Genomic DNA, 21597 nt, shown 5'->3' on the forward strand with positions numbered 1-21597 from the left:
CCTATCTCTTAAAATTACATTATTCTTTTCTTATTCGTTTCTTCTGTGGACCGTAGATGTCTTTCCCATCACATTTATAATCACAAATATGGATTTCCTCCAGATGATAGCTGTACTTTCTGTGAACATTATAATAAGGACTCGAAAAATTCTGCACCTTCACTTCATCTGACTCATGTATCTGTTAGTGAAGTGGCGCGTCGGTGCTCTAACTCTCCCCCTTAATGGTCCAGTGTATCCCACTACAGGCACAGCACTCCATCATGACCTGCAAATCAAGGCTCGCTGTGTCCATGCTATCGGCAAACATGGCACAGTGGATCCCATTGCTGGCTCCTAAAGAAAATTCCACTAGGCAGACAATCCTGATTGGGAACATTCATCCAGTACCTCGTTCGATGCTTTTATCCTTGTCATCTTCCATTCTGCTACTATGATCCAACTCTCACTGGAGGTCATCCACACGTTAATTTACCAGTGTCTGAGCGACTACAATAAAAGGACTAATGTGGCAAATTGGGTGCTCTCAGTTTTATCAGCATTTAAATATCTCAACATATTTTAATTTGTTTGAGTGTACGTTTCGCTAAGTGTGATGTACCAAAATTCCTCTCCTGTTCAAACACGAGTCAGATTACTCTTCCTTCTCTTCAGGTGTACCTCTGCCCATGGATGTGAGACTTACTGTAAGATCTCATAACCATTTGAAGTGGGAAATGTGTTGCCATCCCTTCAGTTTGCAGCTCCTGATGGGTTCGATCACTACAACATTGTCGTGAATAATTCTCCTAACTCGGAACAGTCCAAAGTAGACACAGAAAAATATGTGACTCGTGGTCTTACTTTTTCGTGATATTTCCTTCATCTTTAACAGAACCTTTCCACCTTCACCAAGCTTAAGCTGTCTTCTCACGCCTTTCTGATTAACTATAAATACACGTTTAATTGGCGCAGACATCCACGTTGATATTACTGCCACAAACTAATTTATAGCATATGTTCCCGTATTTCCAGTATTTACCGCCCATTGAGGCCTCATAACTCGAATAGCATTCCCCGCCGGTCGTCCTCATCATCACTGTTCAGTGCTCTTTTTGCTTTCCTCGCCGTCTCAACCACCAGAACATCTGGATTCGCTGTATCTGTGGCACATATGTTTTCCTGGGGTTTTATCATACATTCTTCGTTCACACTCAGCTCGAATAAACATCACCTTAAGGTATATCTAGCATCGGTTTATTCATCCTTTTGAATGAAGAAGTGTGTAAAATGTGCTAGCGGCCTTTTCTTAAATAATAAACCATACGTACTCTATCTCATCATCTTCGGAGTCGCTAGCCCAAACATCTTCCCATTTGTCATCATCATCTTCACAACATCCTTCAGTACCTGATCCTCTTCTTCTACCGCTAATTCTGTCCTCGCCTCTGTCGTCAGAACATCTGATGAATCTGCTTCATTACCCTCGTTTTCCTCTTACAAGGAACCTCTAGACTGCCAGGTCGCAAAAGGCCTGTGATGCGTATGCCACATAATGTCTTCCATGCAAGCAAAATATTGGCTGCTAATAGCAACAGGGGTGGGACTGGAAATATACAATGACAACAGTGGCATGAGCCGATGGAGAGTAGTTGAATTGTGTAGACAACGAGTAACTCACAACAGTGCTACAGTGTTAACACAAAGCAGAGCAATGGCAACGATAAGCAAACAAAAATTGCATTACATCAACAACAACAGTTGCCGAACTTGACATTTCTTCAGAACGGAAAGGAATTTCGCAGGGTGAGAAAGAAGTGGCAGATGGAATATTAGCATTTCTACCAGACGAGTTAGTAGAATATATGGTTTGTATACGCTCGATTCTGTGGACAATATCCATTAGGAACACAATAATGGTGATATGTGCTTAACGAGTGAAAGGGATAGTGAAACATCTCGAGCCGTGTAGTTTATCATCCTTGTCGGATAGGGAGCCACAAATCTGGTGCGATACCGTCTGACAACTTCCTTCGTAATTCATAGCAGTCGATAAATAAAACTCCGAGGAGTTGTATACCTTCTAACGGCGAGGTCACAGCCTATCCCATTAGAAAAATGCGCTGGGTATTCCCGCCTCCACCATCGTTGCATTGATCAATTGACGGGACAGGACTACGTTACTTCCATGATATCTGCACCTTCTCTGCGCTGATCTCTAGTTCCTCCTTGGCTGCCTCAGTCATCTAGTTGATATGGAGACACCCAAGATCATTGAGGAGTCTTTCTACGCCACCTATCACCGTTCTTGCAGGGTGGATGCCTCGCACACCAGTTTCAGTTGTGGACAGTATACTGCTTCACCTCGAAATGGATTTGCACAGACATGCTAAGAAAAAAATTAAAAATTAAATTTTTAGGTGCAGTCTTCAGGTCTTTAGAGGGCAAAATCTGTTTAAGACAAAGAGAGACGGATTATGCGAAAGGCTGTTCAGTTGTATGTTAGGAAAGGTAATCATGGAATGGAGGAAAAGAACAGAAGAAGGAATTAAAAATACCGCAATCTGGACGAAAGGATGTAATCTGAGAACTGATTGTTTGGGTTTTGTAAAAGATTTTGCCATCTTAGCTGAACTTAGAGATGGTGAGCAATGCAGATAAATATCGTACAAGAGAGAGCTTTAAAAGCAGACACATATATATATTTTGAAAAAAAACGGTATATGGCAGATGGGAAGATGGCATCTAAACACACGGAAACTAGTACAGAAGAATGAAGAAAGGTTCAAAAATGGTTCAAATGGCTCTGAGCACTATGGGACTCAACATCTGAGGTTATCAGTACCCTAGAACCTATAACTACTTAAACCTAACTAACCTAAGGACATCACACACATCCATGCCCGACACAGGATTCGAACCTGCGACCGTTGTAGTCACGCGGTTCCGGACTGAAGTGCCTAGAATCGCACGGCCACCGCGGCCGGCTAATGAAGAAAGGCTACAAAATTTAAATATCTAGGAAAAATAATGCAGCTGAATGCGCTGGATGAACTTTAAGCTGCATCGTGACATTCATATTACTGATAAAATCTTTGCCAGTGGCGAGTATATCTGATACGAATATCTGTTGTCGAAGTTTTGAGCAATCAGTACTGTTGATACGTCAACGTACTTTCCCATCTCCGTAAATGATAACTCAAACTAAAGATGCTACTTTTTTATGCCTACCGGAAATGGCTATTACACAAGTGATTCGGTCTGGTCGAGTTATAATCAGTGAATCACTTAATCTGTTCAGTGCTGAGTAATGTTACGAAGTAGTTTACAACCTGTATGTATATATATGCCAGCTGGGTTGTCTGCCTGACATTACTGACTTTACGAGATGCTGAAGCTGACCCTGTTGGCAGGCCTGGTCGCTGTCGCCGGGGCCCAGACGGCAGTCAACCGGTTCCCGGATGGTTTCCTTTTCGGGGCCGCCACTGCTGCCTTCCAGATCGAAGGAGCGTGGAATGAGGATGGTGAGTATAAACTAACATCTGTGTAAGAGTCTTCTTAATCGTCATGTGTTTTAAATATGAAAGATGCTGGCAGATTAAAACTGTGTGCTGGACCGAAACTCGAAGTCGGGACCTTTGAATTCTGCGGGCAGGTGCTCTATCGAATATTTTTTCTTTTTGTCTGCCGATTTTTTTTTCCGTAGACCCACTTCAAGTGTTGGCCCCTAACGCCCTTACTACCCATAAAATCTATCTGACGCACAAACAAAAACAATACCTAATGCCACTGCCGCTTTCACCCTAAAAACTAAGTAGGGGAGATGTATGCCACCCCATCAGGCTCCGTCTACAAACGAAAAAGAAATACGCCTCCGATAGTTTTGTAAAAGAAAGAGGAATGAAAGAAATGGTACCACGATTTATTTTATTTTATTATATTAACTATTTTAAAATCTTCTTCCATGGCTGTCCAGATCGTCTTCTCGTTCATCGAGAGTGAAACACCCTACAATTACCGTTGGTCTCTCTCATCAGCCCATCCTATGCTATATCTTCAATCTCACACGCTGTAGCCGGTCGCGGTGGCCGAGCGGTTCTAGGCGCTTCAGTCCGGAACCGTGCGACTGCTACGGTCGCAGGTTCGAATCCTGCCTCGGGCACGGATGTGCGTGATGTCCTTAGGTTTAAGTAGTCCTAAGTTCTAGGGGACTGATAACCTCAGATGTTAAGTCCCATAGTGCTCAGAGCCATTTGAACGATATGAACACCCTGTGCATCCCAATGCTCTGAAGGGTGCATAAACAACGGACCCAAGTAATTAGCAAAGAGCGAACCATTCGACGCTTTGCGCCATAAAACCATGTAGTTGCTCTTTAAATAGTACCAAAAATCTAATACAACCATTAAAATTGCTACACCACGAAGATGACGTGCTACAGACGCGAAATTTAAGTGACAGGAAGAAGATGCTGTGATATGCAAATGATTAGCTTTTCAGAGCATTCACACAAGGTTGGCGCCAGTGGCGACACCTACAACGTACTGACATGTGGTAAGTTTCCAACCGATTTCTCATACACAAACAGCAGTTGACCGGCGTTGCCTGGTGAAACGTTGTTGTGATGCCTCGTGTAAGGAGGAGAAATGCGTACCATCACGTTTCCGACTTTGATAAAGGGCGGATTGCGATTGCGGTTTATCGTATCGCGACATTGCTGCTCGCGTTGGTCGAGATCCAATACCTGTTAACAGAATATGGAATCGGTGGGTTCAGAAGGGTAATACGGAACGCCGTGCTGGATCCAAACGGCCACGTATCACTATCAGTCGAGATGACAGGCATCTTATCCGCATGGCTGTAACGGATCGTGCAGCCACGTCTCGATTCCTGAGTCAACAGATGGGGACGTTTGCAAGACAACGACCATCTGCATGAACAGTTCGACGACGTTTGCAGCAGCACGGACTATCAGCTCGAAGACCATGGCTGCGGTTACCCTTGACGCTGCATCACAGACAGGAGCGCCTGCGATGGTGTACTCAACGACGAACCTGGGTGCACGAACGGCAAAACTTCATTTTTTCGGATGAATCCAGGTTCTTTTTACTGCATCATGATGGTCGCATCCGTGTTTGGCGACATCGCAGTGAACGCACATTGGAAGCGCGTATTCGTCATCGCCATACTGGCGTATCACCCGGCGTGATGATATGGGGTGCCACTGGTTACACGTCTCGATCACCTCTCGTGCGCTTTGACGGCAGTTCGAACAGTGGACGTTACATTTCAGATGTGTTACGACCCGTGGCTTTACGCTTCATTCGATCCCTGCGAAAACCTACATTTCAGCAGGATAATGCACGACCGCATGTTGCAGGTCCTGTACGGGCCATTCTGGATACAGAAAATGTTCGACTGCTGCCGTGGCCAGCACATTCTCCAGATCTCTCACCAATTGAAAGTGTCTGGTCAATGGTGGCCGAGCAACTGGCTCGTCACAATACGCCAGTCACTACTCTTGATGAACTGTGGTACCGTGTTGAAGCTGCATGGGCAGCTGTACCTGTACACGCCATCCAAGCTCTGTTTGATTCCATGCCCAGGCGTATCAAGGCCGTTATTACGGCCAGAAGTGGTTGTTCTGGTACTGATTTCTCAGGACCTATGTACCCAAATGGCGTGAAAATGTAATCACTTGTCAGTTCTAGTATAATATATTTGTCCAATGAATATCCGTTTATCATCTGCATTTCTTCTTGGTGTAGCAGTTTTAATGGCCAGTAGTGTAATTTTGCAACGGCCTCACTAGAAATGTTTGACAGCGCCATACCTTTAACGCACACCGTGGCGTCATGTAGGGCAGCGGGGTAGTATGTGACGTCAGGATGGATCAGTTCTGTGGACTGCACGGACTGAGTCGTGCGTCGGAGCAACAATGGCAGCATGCGACGTCTGAGGAGCCTACAGTCCGCAGCCGTGTCACGAACGAAGCGGTGCATGTCAAGTGTCGACAGCTGAGCGTCGGGGCAGAGAGGGTCCTCGGAAGATGCGTAGTGTGGGGAAGTTTCCAGTCGTTATCACATACCACAGCCCCCCACCGTGGTGGGAAGGAAAGGCGCGTGTATGTTACTCCACACTCGCTTCCAGCCAACCGCTGGATGTCGGCGTTTAGTCAGCAAACAGTGCCCGCCGCCGATGAGCTACCCAAGTACGACTCACGACTCTCCTCAGAGCTTTACTTCCGCCAGTACTTCGTCTCCTACTTTCCAAACTTCTCAGATTTCCTGTGAAACTTGCAAGACCTTCACTGATGGAAGAACGGATTTTGCGGAGACATGGCTTAGCCATAGTCTGAAGGATGTTTCCGGAATGAAATTTTCACTCTGCAGCGGAGAGTGCGTGAACTTCCTGCCACGCTCCACCAACATACTGACACGCATATGAGTTTATCACTTCAGACAGCTGCCAATATGTCTCACGCCGTTTACGCTTTCGCACATTGATGTAGTGGACTGTACGTAAGGTATGGAAGATGACAGAAAGGCCCACGCTGGACAAGTCACGTATATATAACATAATGAGAGAACATGATTTTTTTTTCACTTTTAATGTTCCAGTCTGAGGAAGATTTATGTGGTGTACGTACACTGATGAGCAAATACTTTATGACCACCTTCTTAATTGCTTGTTTGTCCGTCTTTGGACCGAACTACATGACTGATTATGCGTATCACGGATCCGACGGTAGGTTTGTGCAGGTATGTGGCATTATATGTCTAAGTAAAAGTCATGTAATTGGCGTAAATAACGGGGACGCTAATTTGCTTATGCGTGACGGGGTACGATAGCGACCAGTTGGGTTTACACCAGAGGAATTTGGTCGCCGGGACATCAACGTGACTTCACTATAATGCTCCCCAAACCATTGTAGCATGGTTCTGGCTCCGAGATACGGACAATTATACTGCTAAATGATGACACTGCCTTAGGGGAAAGATCAAGCATGAAGGGATGAGGGCGCCTTGCAGCTGTCAGCGTTCCTTCGATTACTGCCACAGGCTCCATGCAAGTGCAGGAGAATGTCTCCCTTAGCATAATACTGCTGCTACCAACCTGCGTCCGTGGTGCGCTGCACTTTTCGAGCCGTAGTTCACCTCGATGATGGCGTTTGTGGAGACGATCTTCGACCTAGTGTAGCAAAAATGTGATTCACCCAAAGAACCGATACGTTTCCACTGATCGACGGTCGAATTCTGATCGTCCCGTGCTCACTGTAATCGTAATTGACGATGTCGTGTTGACATGTGAATACGTAGGGGTGGTCCGCTGCGGAACTCCATGTTCAACGATGTACGATGAACGATATGCTCCAAAACACTTGTACGTGCACCAGCATTGCGCTCATTCTGCAGAGCTACCTCAGATCACCATCTATCGTACTTTAGAAAGAACACAAGTCCCCTAACTCCGCGTTCTGTGGAGGGTCGTCCAACCACTTAGCGCCTAGTGTTGTTCACTGTCCTTCTACCTCTTTCCACGACTAAAGCACGTCAACATTAGACCAGCTTCGCCGTTTTCGAGATGCTCGTTCACAGGCTCTGTGTCACAATAATCTGATCTATCTAATGTTTTTTATTCCAGTCTCTGACCACAATATCAATTCTTTTGACGATGGCCAGTTTCAGTCAGTAATGACCATCCTCAGATCTTTTCTACACCATGTCTGAGGATGGTCATTACTGACTGAAACCGGTCATCGTCAAAAGAAATGATATTTGATCAAAGTCTGGAATAAAAAAAAAAACATTTGACAGTATTGGATCACTGTTCAATTATGCGACTATGCCGCAGGTGGTGGAACCTGATCTCTGTCAAACTCGCTTATCTAAATGGATTTCCCCATTTTCATTCCCACAACTTCGCTAGTGTTCCCTCCCGTCCGTGTCTGCTCCGCTTACAGAATTTTGTTATCGCGCCACATGCTCACAACGCCACCAGGAGGTAACCAGCATCGCTGGACTGTGGTCATGTTTTGGCCTACCAGTGTATGTGATTGCGCACTGCAGTATTGTAACTGTAACAGGGTGATTTTGTATGATTTCTGTACTGGAAATGCAATTCCTAACAGTGGGAGATACTACGAAAGCCCGCACAGGCTTTGAATTCTGCAGCCAACAGCAACTGTCAACTGAAAATGATAGCGTTAAAGGCTTACACGAAGACTGTGCTCATGTGTTCAGCATCGTTACGCACCTCTAGAAGTAGAGTTGTGTTCTGCTTAAAATCCAGTGTTTTATTCCTGATCACTAAAGCATGAGAGTGGCGGCTGACATCGGAGGTGGGAAATTAAGCGCCGTGGACAGTTGCAAATTACTGTTAGTTGTGCTAAAATATAATATGCTGTATATAAGAAGACTAATAGACCGTCTTCCTCGACTGCGAGCTCGTTTGCCACCTCGTTCCCCCTCTGAGACACACACTGGCTGCAATATTCGATTTACATTCGACTGGGTACTAGCCGATAATTCTCCTTTCAGAAATTTGTTTCCTCCTTGTCTTATCACTCAGTTCTTGCTCTCTTTCTTACTGCTGTCTTCTGCAGAAAACTTCTGGAATCCCTCTGCTCTCAAGCAACTGTTCCTCATTTTCTTCTGCTCTGTGTCCATCTACTTTCTCACAGTCAGGTGACAGGCGATGTAGCGAAACGGCGACGCCAAAACAGTTTCCTCTGAGTGAGGCGACATTTCAGTCACGTGCTAATATCCTAATGTTGCCTAAGCATCGTTCGTGGGGCGTCCGTTGGCCTGTGAAGGTCTTTGGTGACGGGTTCATACTTTGAGGTATCTTGGTGGCCGTCTGATGATGAATTCCTGTACTAATGAATCGTGCGAGAGGCGTGGGATATCAATGGTTGTCTGCTCGCAGATCATTGCAGTATGGACTCAGGTTCCTACAGCGGAGTGCAAGAGAACAGTAGCATCATTACCAAGAGCCTCCATTAGAAACTCTCTTTGTAAAACTGCTTTCCACTTAACGATACCTTAGAAATGACATATATTATAGCAATTGTTCTTTCGCTCACAAGTCTACTACAGTTCGTGGAATTATAATTCGTTTGTACGCAGGCAAGGGTGAGAGCATCTGGGACCGCATGCTCCACGAACACCCGGAGTACGGCACGAACGGCGACAACGGCGACGTGGCCTCCGACTCGTACCACAAGTACCAGGAGGACGTGCAGATGCTGAAGGCGCTCAACGTGAGTACTCGCTGTTACATAAATGTGGTATTCAGTGAATCTACATTGTCAGTGTCGCGGTAAGCCGTGGCACAATTTGTTGCCTTCTCCCCACATACCAGAACGTAATTCCCTCATACAGTATTTAAGCAATTTAGACTTAGCAACAACGTGTCTATCCTAGTTGGTGAATGATTACTGCTGCCATGGTAGAATACATACAAGATAATGAGTTTAAACCGATGTATCTCATTTAGGCGTAATTATGCCCTTTGTTTATTTACCTAGTAACTTGCTGATACCGCGTAAAGATTGCGTGTAGTACTTTAAATGCAATCTGCTCAACAAGTATCACAAAAATGCAGATATTGCGACGGTAAACTAATCTTATCTACCATTTACGATAAATACTTGAACAGGTGATATTGTGATATTAACTCTTCCTGAAAGTTTAAAGTTCACGAAATCTGATCATTTATTCTATCTTTTGTTACTCACGAATTAAGATAACAAAGATACCTAATCGTTTAACGCGGATACTGTGAACAAGACAACGGTTCAAAAATGGTTTAAATGGTTCTGAGCACTATGGGACTTAACTTCTGAGGTCATCAGTCCCCTAGAACTCAGAACTACTTAAACCTAACTAACCTAAGGACATCACACACTTCCATGCCCGAGGCAGGATTCGAACCTGCGACCGTAGCGGTCGCGCGGTTCCAGACTGTAGCGCCTAGAACCGCTCGGCTACTCCGGCCGGCAAGACAACGGTCAACTTCAGAGATATCGTTGATAGATTTCAGAATTCCTGTTTGCATTTTCTATTTATTTTATATATTTTTTCTTCCATTAAATTATTTTCTATCTTGTTAATAACTTTTACCTACAGTCTGTGTATTAAAACCTATATAACAAAAGAAACAAATTTTGAATCTTTCGTATGTAAGTACGTGAAGTGTCTTATCTTTCCCTTTGCTCACTTTGTTTGATCTCTGATCCTCGAGAAATAAAAAAGAAAGTTATTTTCTTTTGAAATTAAAGCTTTATCATTCATTAAAGTATGATCATCGTGTTCACTAATATCAACTGGCTCCTGAATCTTTAAGACAGAATTTTATTCTTTAAGGGCTGTCTGGCAATTTCACGTTATTGTCACATAAGATCGATTACATGTGCTGAAATCAAGTAGTGATGTCCTAATTTAGCTTTGCCTACAAAAAAGTTAGTTAGTGCCACCACCATTTGATCTCTAAAAATTTAACAATCAAGAAAATCTCTACCATTCAGACGCTGAAGAATTTGTTACATACTCGATTCTGCTGATCTTGTTGGGTGAAGAGCAAATTAACTCGCTTGAAAAATGAATTTCCCGGTTATGCGGATGTAGTCGCCGCTGCATCAACAAAATTTCCTCTTGAGCATGTACATGCACTTGAGGTAATATACACTCCTGGAAATTGAAATAAGAACACCGTGAATTCATTGTCCCAGGAAGGGGAAACTTTATTGAAGCATTCCTGGGGTCAGATACATCACATGATCACACTGACAGAACCACAGGCACATAGACACAGGCAACAGAGCATGCACAATGTCGGCACTAGTACAGTGTATATCCACCTTTCGCAGCAATGCAGGCTGCTATTCTCCCATGGAGACGATCGTAGAGATGCTGGATGTGGTCCTGTGGAACGGCTTGCCATGCCATTTCCACCTGGCGCCTCAGTTGGACCAGCGTTCGTGCTGGACGTGCAGACCGCGTGAGACGACGCTTCATCCAGTCCCAAACATGCTCAATGGGGGACAGATCCGGAGATCTTGCTGGCCAGGGTAGTTGACTTACACCTTCTAGAGCACGTTGGGTGGCACGGGATACATGCGGACGTGCATTGTCCTGTTGGAACAGCAAGTTCCCTTGCCGGTCTAGGAATGGTAGAACGATGGGTTCGATGACGGTTTGGATGTACCGTGCACTATTCAGTGTCCCCTCGACGATCACCAATGGTGTACGGCCAGTGTAGGAGATCGCTCCCCACACAATGATGCCGGGTGTTGGCCCTGTGTGCCTCGGTCGTATGCAGTCCTGATTGTGGCGCTCACCTGCACGGCGCCAAACACGCATACGACCATCATTGGCACCAAGGCAGAAGCGACTCTCATCGCTGAAGACGACACGTCTCCATTCGTCCCTCCATTCACGCCTGTCGCGACACCACTGGAGGCGGGCTGCACGATGTTGGGGCGTGAGCGGAAGACGGCCTAACGGTGAGCGGGACCGTAGCCCAGCTTCATGGAGACGGTTGCGAATGGTCCTCGCCGATACCCCAGGAGCAACAGTGTCCCTAATTTGCTGGGAAGTGGCGGTGCGGTCCCCTACGGCACTGCGTAGGATCCTACGGTCTTGGCGTGCATCCGTGCGTCGCTGCGGTCCGGTCCCAGGTCGACGGGCACGTGCACCTTCCGCCGACCACTGGCGACAACATCGATGTACTGTGGAGACCTCACGCCCCACGTGTTGAGCAATTCGGCGGTACGTCCACCCGGCCTCCCGCATGCCCACTATACGCCCTCGCTCAAAGTCCGTCAACTGCACATACGGTTCACGTCCACGCTGTCGCGGCATGCTACCAGTGTTAAAGACTGCGATGGAGCTCCGTATGCCACGGCAAACTGGCTGACACTGACGGCGGCGGTGCACAAATGCTGCGCAGCTAGCGCCATTCGACGGCCAACACCGCGGTTCCTGGTGTGTCCGCTGTGCCGTGCGTGTGATCATTGCTTGTACAGCCCTCTCGCAGTGTCCGGAGCAAGTATGGTGGGTCTGACACACCGGTGTCAATGTGTTCTTTTTTCCATTTCCAGGAGTGTATATACAGATCCTTCACACTCCGCGAGATCACAAACACTCTCGCTTGAAATGGTTCTGTATAGGACACCCACTCGTATTTCGCACCGGGGCTAATTGGTGCTTACCCCATTCTAATACTATACATGTTATCGATAAATGTTGTGTTTACTACGTTTTGGGGTCTTATCAATCTAACATCCTTTATTATGCAGTATCCTTAAATTGACAAATGAATCGAATTCATTTACCGAATGATAAAGGAACAATATATGCATATTACTCTTTAGAACGGCATGAGCTGACTGTAGACAGAAAGTTTTAAATTTACTTGACAAACTTTCCGTAGCAACCTAAAGACAACTTCTCCAGTGACTTACCCACTCTCGGTCTGGCAACTTAACTACGCCAGGATCAATATCGTACTGTCATCAGAGCCATATTACAGTTCAGGAACCATCAAAATTAGACAAACGCTACTAGTACTCTTAAACAATGGTGTCGCTGCATTCGTTGGCCATCAGTGAAGTGTGCAGCGGTTGACCACACGCTTGCAGTATACCCTTCGCGACCACGGAGCTGCAACATAGGTAGCTACTCTTGGCCTCAACAGTTTGCGCTATCTTTCTCCTTCTTTTTATCTACAATGTATTTGACACAAGATTTGTACATCAAGAAATTTTCAAGATTATACATCAGTTTTATATTCATGGAGCTCATTTCCCACGGTTTATAAGCTAAGAATGGCCGTTAAATGTAGTTATTCCATTAGTTTTAAGCTATGTAAATGACTTTTCTCTTGCTAGATATGCAATTTCGAGACCACCACATTAGCAATACTGTAACCATACTTTTAAGCAGATCCAAATGAGGATGGAGCTTTATAACTAGACTTTTTGTGCCGCCTCTAATATAATAAATATTCTTGGACTAGTCACTTTCTATTCGTGCTCTAACATATGGGCATTTGACATTGGTATTTACAACAAAACCTGATATCCTGTATCTATCTCAGTTATGTCCAGAATTTGCCACACATTTAAAGAAATCTGTAGCCCTGTCTGCACTTCTTCAATATTTTTTTTTCCACTAGCAGATCACATTCTTCTCGTGTAGCAACTATTTTCAGCGAATACTCGAGTTTGTATTTTGGACTTCCATTTCCGCTTTCTTTTGCATACAAGTAAGATATTAGCTAGACAGAAAGGCGTCATTTCTACAATAGGAAATTGTTTAAGTCCGTTTAGTATATTGCTCCTTTTCCTTGAGACCTGTGGAATAAGATGGTACCCAATCCTAGTTTGGCAATTGTGGTGTCACAGCCAGACACCACACGTGCTAGGTGGTAGCTTAAATCGGCCGCGGTCCTGTAGTACATGTCGGACCCGCGTGTCGCCACTGTGTGATCGCAAACCTAGCGCCACCACAAGGCAGGTCTCGAGAGACTGACTCGAACTCAGCCCAGTTGTACGGACGACAGAGCTAGCGACTAGACGTACGAAGCCTTTCTCTCTCATTAGCCGAGAGACAGAATAGCCTTCAGCTAAGTTAATGGCTACGAACTAGCAAGGCGCCATTAGCCTTACAGTGATTGTAATTAGAGTCTCACTTGTGTTCACCATAGAGATGTACAAGAAGACATTAAAGATAAGTATGATACCAGCTACGTACTTTTCTTCATAGCATTAATTACGTATCCTGTTCCAGTACTTCACGCCCGTCTGCGTTAGTCTAGCGTGCATTAAGCCACCTCTATCTACAAGGTGTTGGCCCAGCTGCCGACACATCAGCAATAAATATGTTTGACAGTATACTGTGTAACAACGTTCTAGAATGAGAATAATACATCTTTGACTATAACAGGAAAGCTTATATTGTTGTTGTTGGAGCGTGTGTTAACAATTTTCACACAGTTTACAGGTAAATAATTAGAACTGTAGGCAATCAGAACAAAGTTAATTTTTCTCGGTCTTGATTGGAAGATTTACTTGTACACCAGTCAACGTTTATGTATTCTTCTTACCTCAGCGGGAAAATTGCAGAACACTGTTAATCACAGCAACTATCCTGTAAGCTGTCCAAATGTTTGCACCAAACAGAAACGATAGTCACAGAATGCAGGGGAGCATAATGGAAATACTCTTTCTTGGCATTTAATACAAACAGACAGTCTTCCACAGAAGCAAGCACACCATCCATTCTATAGTTACAAATCCTGGCCTGCAATCTGGTAACAGCATATTCTTTAGCTTAGGAAAATGTAAAAGTTTCTCATGCACGCATATAAAGGACACTTCATAAAATAAATAGATGGTTTCTGATATAATTGTTCAGTTCTTGGCTATTGATTTGACGTATTAATACGATATTTATCTTTATTCTACAACTGGAACTCACCCATATTAAACTGTCTATTCAAAATGTCTTATTGTTGCTCACAATCTCACTGCTGTTTCCTTGGTAGTCGTCTTGCACACAGAGGTCATGGTTTGATGTAAGGTAATTACACATCTCCATTTTGTTAAAAATCCCAGAAAAATCTTGCGTTATATCCAGACCCACAAGGAAATAGTCATCTTACCATAATTGCTTCAGTGTCCAAAACAGCTGATACTAGAGAACTGACCACTTAGATATCTCTTAAACGTACCACATATCTCGCTCTTTAACGTTATAGACGGTCCGTTCCATAATGGTTCTTGGCAGTCCACTTGTACACAGCTGCAGGCCTCTGACAGCAACATGATACATGTGAAGCCCACATCTCCTGTAAAAAGAGACACAAGACATGTGCAAGTTTGAACACAATAACAAGTATCCACTTGCCTGAGACCTACACATCTGACCACCATCCCCTGACGTCACATACATGAGACTGGGAGGAAGAAGTCTCTTTTGGAGTTATCTGAAATGAGTGTACGTTTGTACGAAAGTGAAATGTGGACGATGAGCCTTTCAGACAAGAAGAAAATGGAAGGTTTTGAAATGTGGTGCTGTAGAAGAGTGTTGGAAATAAGATGGGCAGATCGAATAACTAATGGGTGTATCCAAAAGAGGAAGAATACATTGTGGCACAACTTGACTATAAGAGCGGACAGGCTGATGAGACACGTTCTGCGGGGTCAGAGAATCACCAAGTTGATAATGGAAAGAAGTGTGGGAAGTACAAATTACAGAGGAGACGAAAGCTGAATACAGTAAACAGGTTCAGAAGAATGTACCAGGTCGCAGTAGCTGTCCAGAGATGACCGGGCTCGCCCGCATCTCGTGGTCGTGCGGTAGCGTTCTCGCTTCCCACGCCCGGGTTCCCGGGTTCGATTCCCGGCGGGGTCAGGGATTTTCTCTGCCTCGTGATGGCTGGGTGTTGTGTGCTGTCCTTAGGTTAGTTAGGTTTAAGTAGTTCTAAGTTCTAGGGGACTTATGACCACAGCAGTTGAGTCCCATAGTGCACAGAGCCATTTGAACCATTTTTGATGACCGGGCTCACTCAGAACGAAAAGGAGAAATGGTTCAAATGGCTTTGAGCACTCTGGTACTTAACATCTGAGGTCATCAGTCCCCTAGAACTTAGAACTACTTAAATCTAACTAACCTAAGGACATCACACACATCCATGCCCAAAGCAGGATTCGAACCTGTGACCGTAGCGGTCGCGTGGTTCCAGACTGAAGCGCCTAGAACCGCTCGGCCACAAAGCGAAAAGGAGAGCTGCATGAATGTTTCCTACGTTTTACTTCTCCGGAGTTACAAGAAATTTTTCAGTATGTCACGTCAATTTTTACTGCAGTTATATCTTATTCAATAATGTTTCTATACTGTTTCTTCATCCATCCTGATACATTCTACCTTTACTTGCCATTAACTTCGTTCCCTGTCCAGCTATAGTGTTATTTTCTTACCTCATTCATAAGATTCTTGTAATGTTTTTGTTATGTTGTTAAGATTGGGTATTTCTGCGTGATACATAACTCTTTGGAGTTTTGTGTACAAACGATGTTCTGTCGTGCCTTAATTATTTTGCTTTACTACATTTTAATTCTTGTAACTACTTTCATGTCGTTGCATAGCTCATTGGTTGTTACCTCATATAAATTCCACTCCATTTCATACTGTCCTAATTTTGCAGCTTTCTGTTTCGTCGTATACCACCTCTCCTTTATCTTGTAGAGATTCAACCTACTGCTCATCGAAACTGCACTATGTTTTGAGTCTACTTCAGCCCCTGCGCGTGCTCTGCAGTGCAGAAACTCTCTTTTTATAACGAAGACATACTCAACTTGATATCTTCAGTTCCCTCCTACATATCCAATATTCTAGTCGATCTATGTTTGCTTTCCAGCCACATTGGACTATACTAGTTTTTCATCCCTCTTCACAGTTTCAACAATTTCTCTGCTCATACAGAATGTTTTATTAAAGTGGTTGGTTGGTTGGTTGTTTTGGGGAAGGAGACCAGACTGCGAGGTCATCGGTCTCATCGGGTTAGAGAAGGACGGGGAAGGAAGGCGGCCGTGCCCTTTGAAAGGAACCATCCCGGCATTTGCCTGGAGCGATTTAGGGAAATCACGGAAAACCTAAATCAGGATGGCCGGACGCGGGATTGAACCGTCGTCCTCCCGAATGCGAGTCCAGTGTCTAACCACTGCGCCACCCCGCTCGGTTCATTAAAGTGTTCGCCATTCTTACAGCGGATAGTTCTGGTAAAAAATAAAAAAATCTTATCAACATATGATCAGAAGAAACATTTTTGAGCTATGGGACATTTTATCGACTGACAGGCATATGTCTGTTGGCACTAGAGGAGGTGTTCCATGGATTCACTACTTATCGTTACCAGTCCGGCAGCCTTGGTTCTCAAAGAATGACAGATTTGTGCGAGCACCTGGTTGCCTTCGGATTCGGTTACAAGGGTGCCACAGACTTTCCAGTAAGGTGTGCAAGTTGTCAGTGGATCTAGAAGATGACGGTGACTTTAATCGTCCTCAGCGTTATAACTGTAAGGGATTAAGATTAAATGAAAGGGGAGGGGACCTAGTCGAGCTATAGACACATCACTACACGTTTGCGTCAGGCACTGTCACACGAGGCGCAGACAGAGCAGTGGTGCTCCGTAGTACAGTAAGCGGCTTTATTGCGTGTGTTACGTCTGACAACAGTATTAGCGCTAGAAGCAGAAGTACAGAGGCACACACAAAGAAGTAGAAATGTGTAATGAACGTCGACAAGGAGGCACCCTACACCACTGTGCGTGGGCCGTTCTACGCACAAGTAAGATGGCCCAATTATCTTCAAATATTTGGGCCCAACCATCTGGCCAATATTAACTCCGTGAGAATGTGAGGCACTCTTTTCAAATTCCTTGTATATTACTTCTATTTTCTCATCGTCGGCTTGTTTCAGGCACATAAAGGCCTGTGCAGTGGTGGCTGGCGCGCTTAGTGTCAGAGCACGAAAGAATCTTTCAGTAATAACGTATCAATTTTGAATTTAAGTGTTTTAAGGCGTCCTTTGCCATGGTGGTTATATTAGAAAGGCCACACAGATATTGATATCTTTTCTGAACCAAAAAAAAAAGCACGTGAGATACAGAAAACAGTATATACCGGTACCTAGGTTCATGCCGTATTGCTCAGTGAGACGGTTTTGTTAAAAAGATGCGAAGTACCCTTTACCAAAACTGTTTCACTGGGGAAGATCCTGTTGTGGTTCCTCCTTTAAACAGTCGCATGAACTTGAAAATGACAGATATCGGGAATAGTGACCAGGGGATAGAAAGGTAACCGACAGCGCTCAACAGAGACAAGGACACTGGAGCTAGTGAGACAACCGTACGACATAAGGGTACGCAAAATAAGTCGCTCCTCTTCTAGCGTCTGTAGGTCGCTTGAGAAGCTAAGCGTTCCTAGTAATCGGAAGAAGAGCAGTCCATTCCAGTTTCGAATAAGGGTCGTCGAGTAGACGCACAAAACCACAGGCCTATATCTCTGACGTCGGTCTGTTGCAGAGTTTTGAAACGTGTTTTATGCTCGCGTTTTATGTAATTTCTAGTGACCAAAAGTCTGCCCCGCAGGAATCAACATGAGTACCGGAAACAACGGTCGCGTAAAAACCACCCCCTCTGTTGAACCAGGCGCCCGAGATAACAGTAAACAACAGGAAATATCGGTACATCTCGGCAGCGCGGCATAATGAACAAAATACGAGCGTGCGGAATGTCAGACCAGCCATGTGACTGAAGAGTTTCCAGCAAACAGAACACTGTAGGTCATTCTCAACGAAGAGGAATAATCAGACGTAAGAGTAACTTCGGACGTACAGCAGCGGACTGTTATAGGACCATTTCTTTTCACAATGTATATAAATGAATTAGTGTACAATGTCGGATGTTCCGTGAGGCTTTTCGCGGACGATGCTGTTGTATACAGGGAAGTCACAACGCTTAGAAAACCCTTGTTCCACCAACACACGAATGTTTCTCATCCGTGTGCGATGTGTACCAGATAGGGTCGATAGAGGAAACTGAGAACATCCGAAGAAGAACGGCGCGTTTCGTTACAGGTTGATTTAGTAAGCGCGGAAGAGTCACTGAGATTCTTAGCTTGTTCTATAGGCGGATGGTGCAGCAGAGGTTTTCTGCATCACAGTATGGTTTACTATTAACGTTCCGACAGTGCACGTTCCTGGAAGAGTCAGCCAAGATATTGGTTCCTCCTACGTACGTCACTCGAAGTCATGGTGAAGGTAAAATTATAAAGACTCCAAACTACACGGAGGCATGCCAGTAATAGTTCTTCCCGCGAACCAATCGCGACTGGAACAGGAAAGGGGGAACTGACTGTAGTGCATAAAGTACCCTCCGCCACTCACCGTAAGGTGGCGTGCAAGGTGTAGTTTTTTCAATGTTATGTTCTATTACCCATATTTACTCCGACATTTATTCTTTAGGTGGCGTCATTTAACTTTTATGCCTCACAAAATGTTACGATTCTGATCCCCTGCATTGCTTATCCCAATATTCACGCTTATCGTAACATTTCTTTCAGAAAATTGGACCTCTTTCTGTTTATGAGCTCGTACTGTATAATCATTCAAAATCTGCGTTCCATTAATCTGTCTCACAGACTGGAAGATTTACAAATCATTAACTGCAAACTGTTAACTTTAATGGCGCGATCTGCATGCAATCCACATAAAATGCATGGTTACTCTGATATAGCACACAGGGGCGTGGACACAAAAACAAAGCTTGCAGTTCTGCAGCATTTACTGTAGCTCCGCCATCATCACCTGCCGCATGTTTCTACTCAGGGTGACGTCTGCATGTAAATGTGATACATAAATAGCACATTCATTTGAAGATGACAATGAATAAGTTCTGCACTCTATAAGAGACATTACTTAAAATACATTACTCGCCATTCAAATTGCTACACCACGAAGATGACGTGCTACAGACGCGAAATTTAACCGACAGGAAGAAGATGCTGTGATATGCAAACGATCAGCTATTCAGAGCATTCACACAAGGTTGGCGCCGGTGGCGACACCTACAACCTGCTGATATGAGGAAAGTTTCCAACCTATTTCTCATACACAAACAGCAGTTGACCGGCGTTGCCCGGTGAAACGTTGTTGTGATGGCTCGTGCAAGGAGGAGAAATGCGTACCACCACGTTTCCAACTTTGATAAAGGTCGGATTGTAACCTATCGCGATTGCGGTTTATCGTATCGCGACATTGCTGCTAGCGTTGGTCGAGATCCAATGACTGCTAGCAGAATAGGGAATCAGTGGGTTCAGGAGGCTAATACGGAACGCCGTGCTGGATCCCAACAGCCCCGTATCACTATCAGTCGAGATGACAGGCATTTTATCCGCATGGCTGTAATGGATCGTGCAGCCACGTCTCGATCCCTGAGTCAACAGATGGGGACGTTTTCAAGACAACAACCATCTGCACGAACAGTTCGACGACGTTTGCAGCAGCATGGACTATCGGCTCGGTGACTATGGCTGCGGTTACCCTTGATGCTGTATCACAGATAGGTGCGCCTGCAATGGTGTACTCATCGACGAACCTGGGTGCACGAATGGCAAAACGTCATTTTTTCGGATGAATCCGGGTTCTGTTTACAGTATCATGATGGTCGCATCCGTGTTTGGCGACATTGCGGTGAACGCACATTGGAAGCGTGTATTCGTCATCGCCATACTGGCGTATCACCCGGCATGATGGTATGGGGTGCCATTGGTTACAGGTCTCGGTCACCTCTTGTTCGCATTGACGGCTCTTTGAACAGTGGACGTTACATTTCAGATGTGTTACGACCAGTGGCTGTACCCTTCATTCGATCACTGCGAAACCCAACATTTCAGCAGGATAATGCACGACCGCATGTTGCAGGTCCTGTACGGGCCATTCTGGATACAGAAAATGTTCGACTGCTGCCCTGACCAGCACATTCTCCAGATATTTCACCAATTGAAAACGTCTGGTCAATGATGGCCGAGCAACTGGCTCGTCACAACACGCCAGTCACTACTCTTGATGAAGTGTGGTATCGTGTTGAAGCTGCATGGGCAGCTGTACCTGTACACGCCATCCAAGCTCTGTTTGACTCAATGCCCAGGCGTATCAAGGCCTTTATTACGGCCAGAGGTGGTTGTTCTGGGTACTGATTTCTCAGGATCAATGCACCCAAATTGCGTGAAAATGTAATCACATGTCAGTTCTAGTATAATATATTTGTCCAATGAACACCCGTTTATCATCTGCATTTCTTCATGGTGTAGCAGTTTTAATGGCCAGTAGTGCATCATGCGAAACACCAGTTGCAATCCTGTTGCCTTAAACCCTTTATTGCCATGTCATGTAATATACATTGTAAAGCTATAACGTGAACTACGTTATCTAGCGACCTAGATGCAACCTCGTCGCTACGTATGAAAAATATACCTTACCAGGAAGAAGTCATGTCGCTGCTACCAAAACAGCTCTCCTCTCTCTTTAGAGTTCAAACCTGAGATTCGTTTACAGTAGTATGCCATTCCTCTTTTGTCTCTTCCCTCCTCCTCACTTCCGAGTATGTTGTGCATCCCGACACCATTCATAACGAGGTGCATGTGTGACATCCTTGGGCGTCCTCGACGGTTCTTCCCCTCTATAGCTCCTGCTATATAGTTCCACTGATATTATTGTGCTTCAAAATGTGCCCTATCAGGTTGTCTCTTCTTCTTTTGAGGTGTCTCCAGAGAGATCTGGTTTCCGGTACTCTTGTCAGCACCTCTTCACGGGTAACTCGGTCTTTCCATCTGATCTTCATCAGCCTTCTACAGCACCAGATCTCCAGAGCTTCTAGCCGTCTTCTCTCCTATGTACATCAATAATATTTTTATGAGTCGCCATTGAATGTACCTACCCCCATGAACCATGGATCTTGACGTTGGTGGGGAGGCTTGCGTGCCTCAGCGATACAGATGGCCGTACCGTAGGTGCAACCACAACGGAGGGGTATCTGTTGGGAGGTGGTTGT

At 44.9% G+C, this 21597-nt stretch overlaps 1 protein-coding gene across 1 annotated transcript in view; it reads left to right on the plus strand.

Annotated features, from left to right (window-relative positions):
* Positions 1 to 3367: 3367 nt before the first annotated feature.
* LOC126198918 (myrosinase 1-like) overlaps positions 3368 to 21597 on the plus strand; it is a 51508-nt gene continuing 33278 nt past the window's right edge. The window contains exons 1-2 of the mRNA XM_049935546.1: positions 3368 to 3503; positions 9108 to 9241. Coding sequence (XP_049791503.1) covers positions 3368 to 3503; positions 9108 to 9241 — 270 coding nt within the window. The remainder of the gene's footprint in view (positions 3504 to 9107; positions 9242 to 21597) is intronic.

This window comes from Schistocerca nitens, chromosome 8 (genome assembly GCF_023898315.1).
Source record: "Schistocerca nitens isolate TAMUIC-IGC-003100 chromosome 8, iqSchNite1.1, whole genome shotgun sequence".
Classification (NCBI taxonomy): Eukaryota; Metazoa; Arthropoda; class Insecta; order Orthoptera; family Acrididae; genus Schistocerca; species Schistocerca nitens.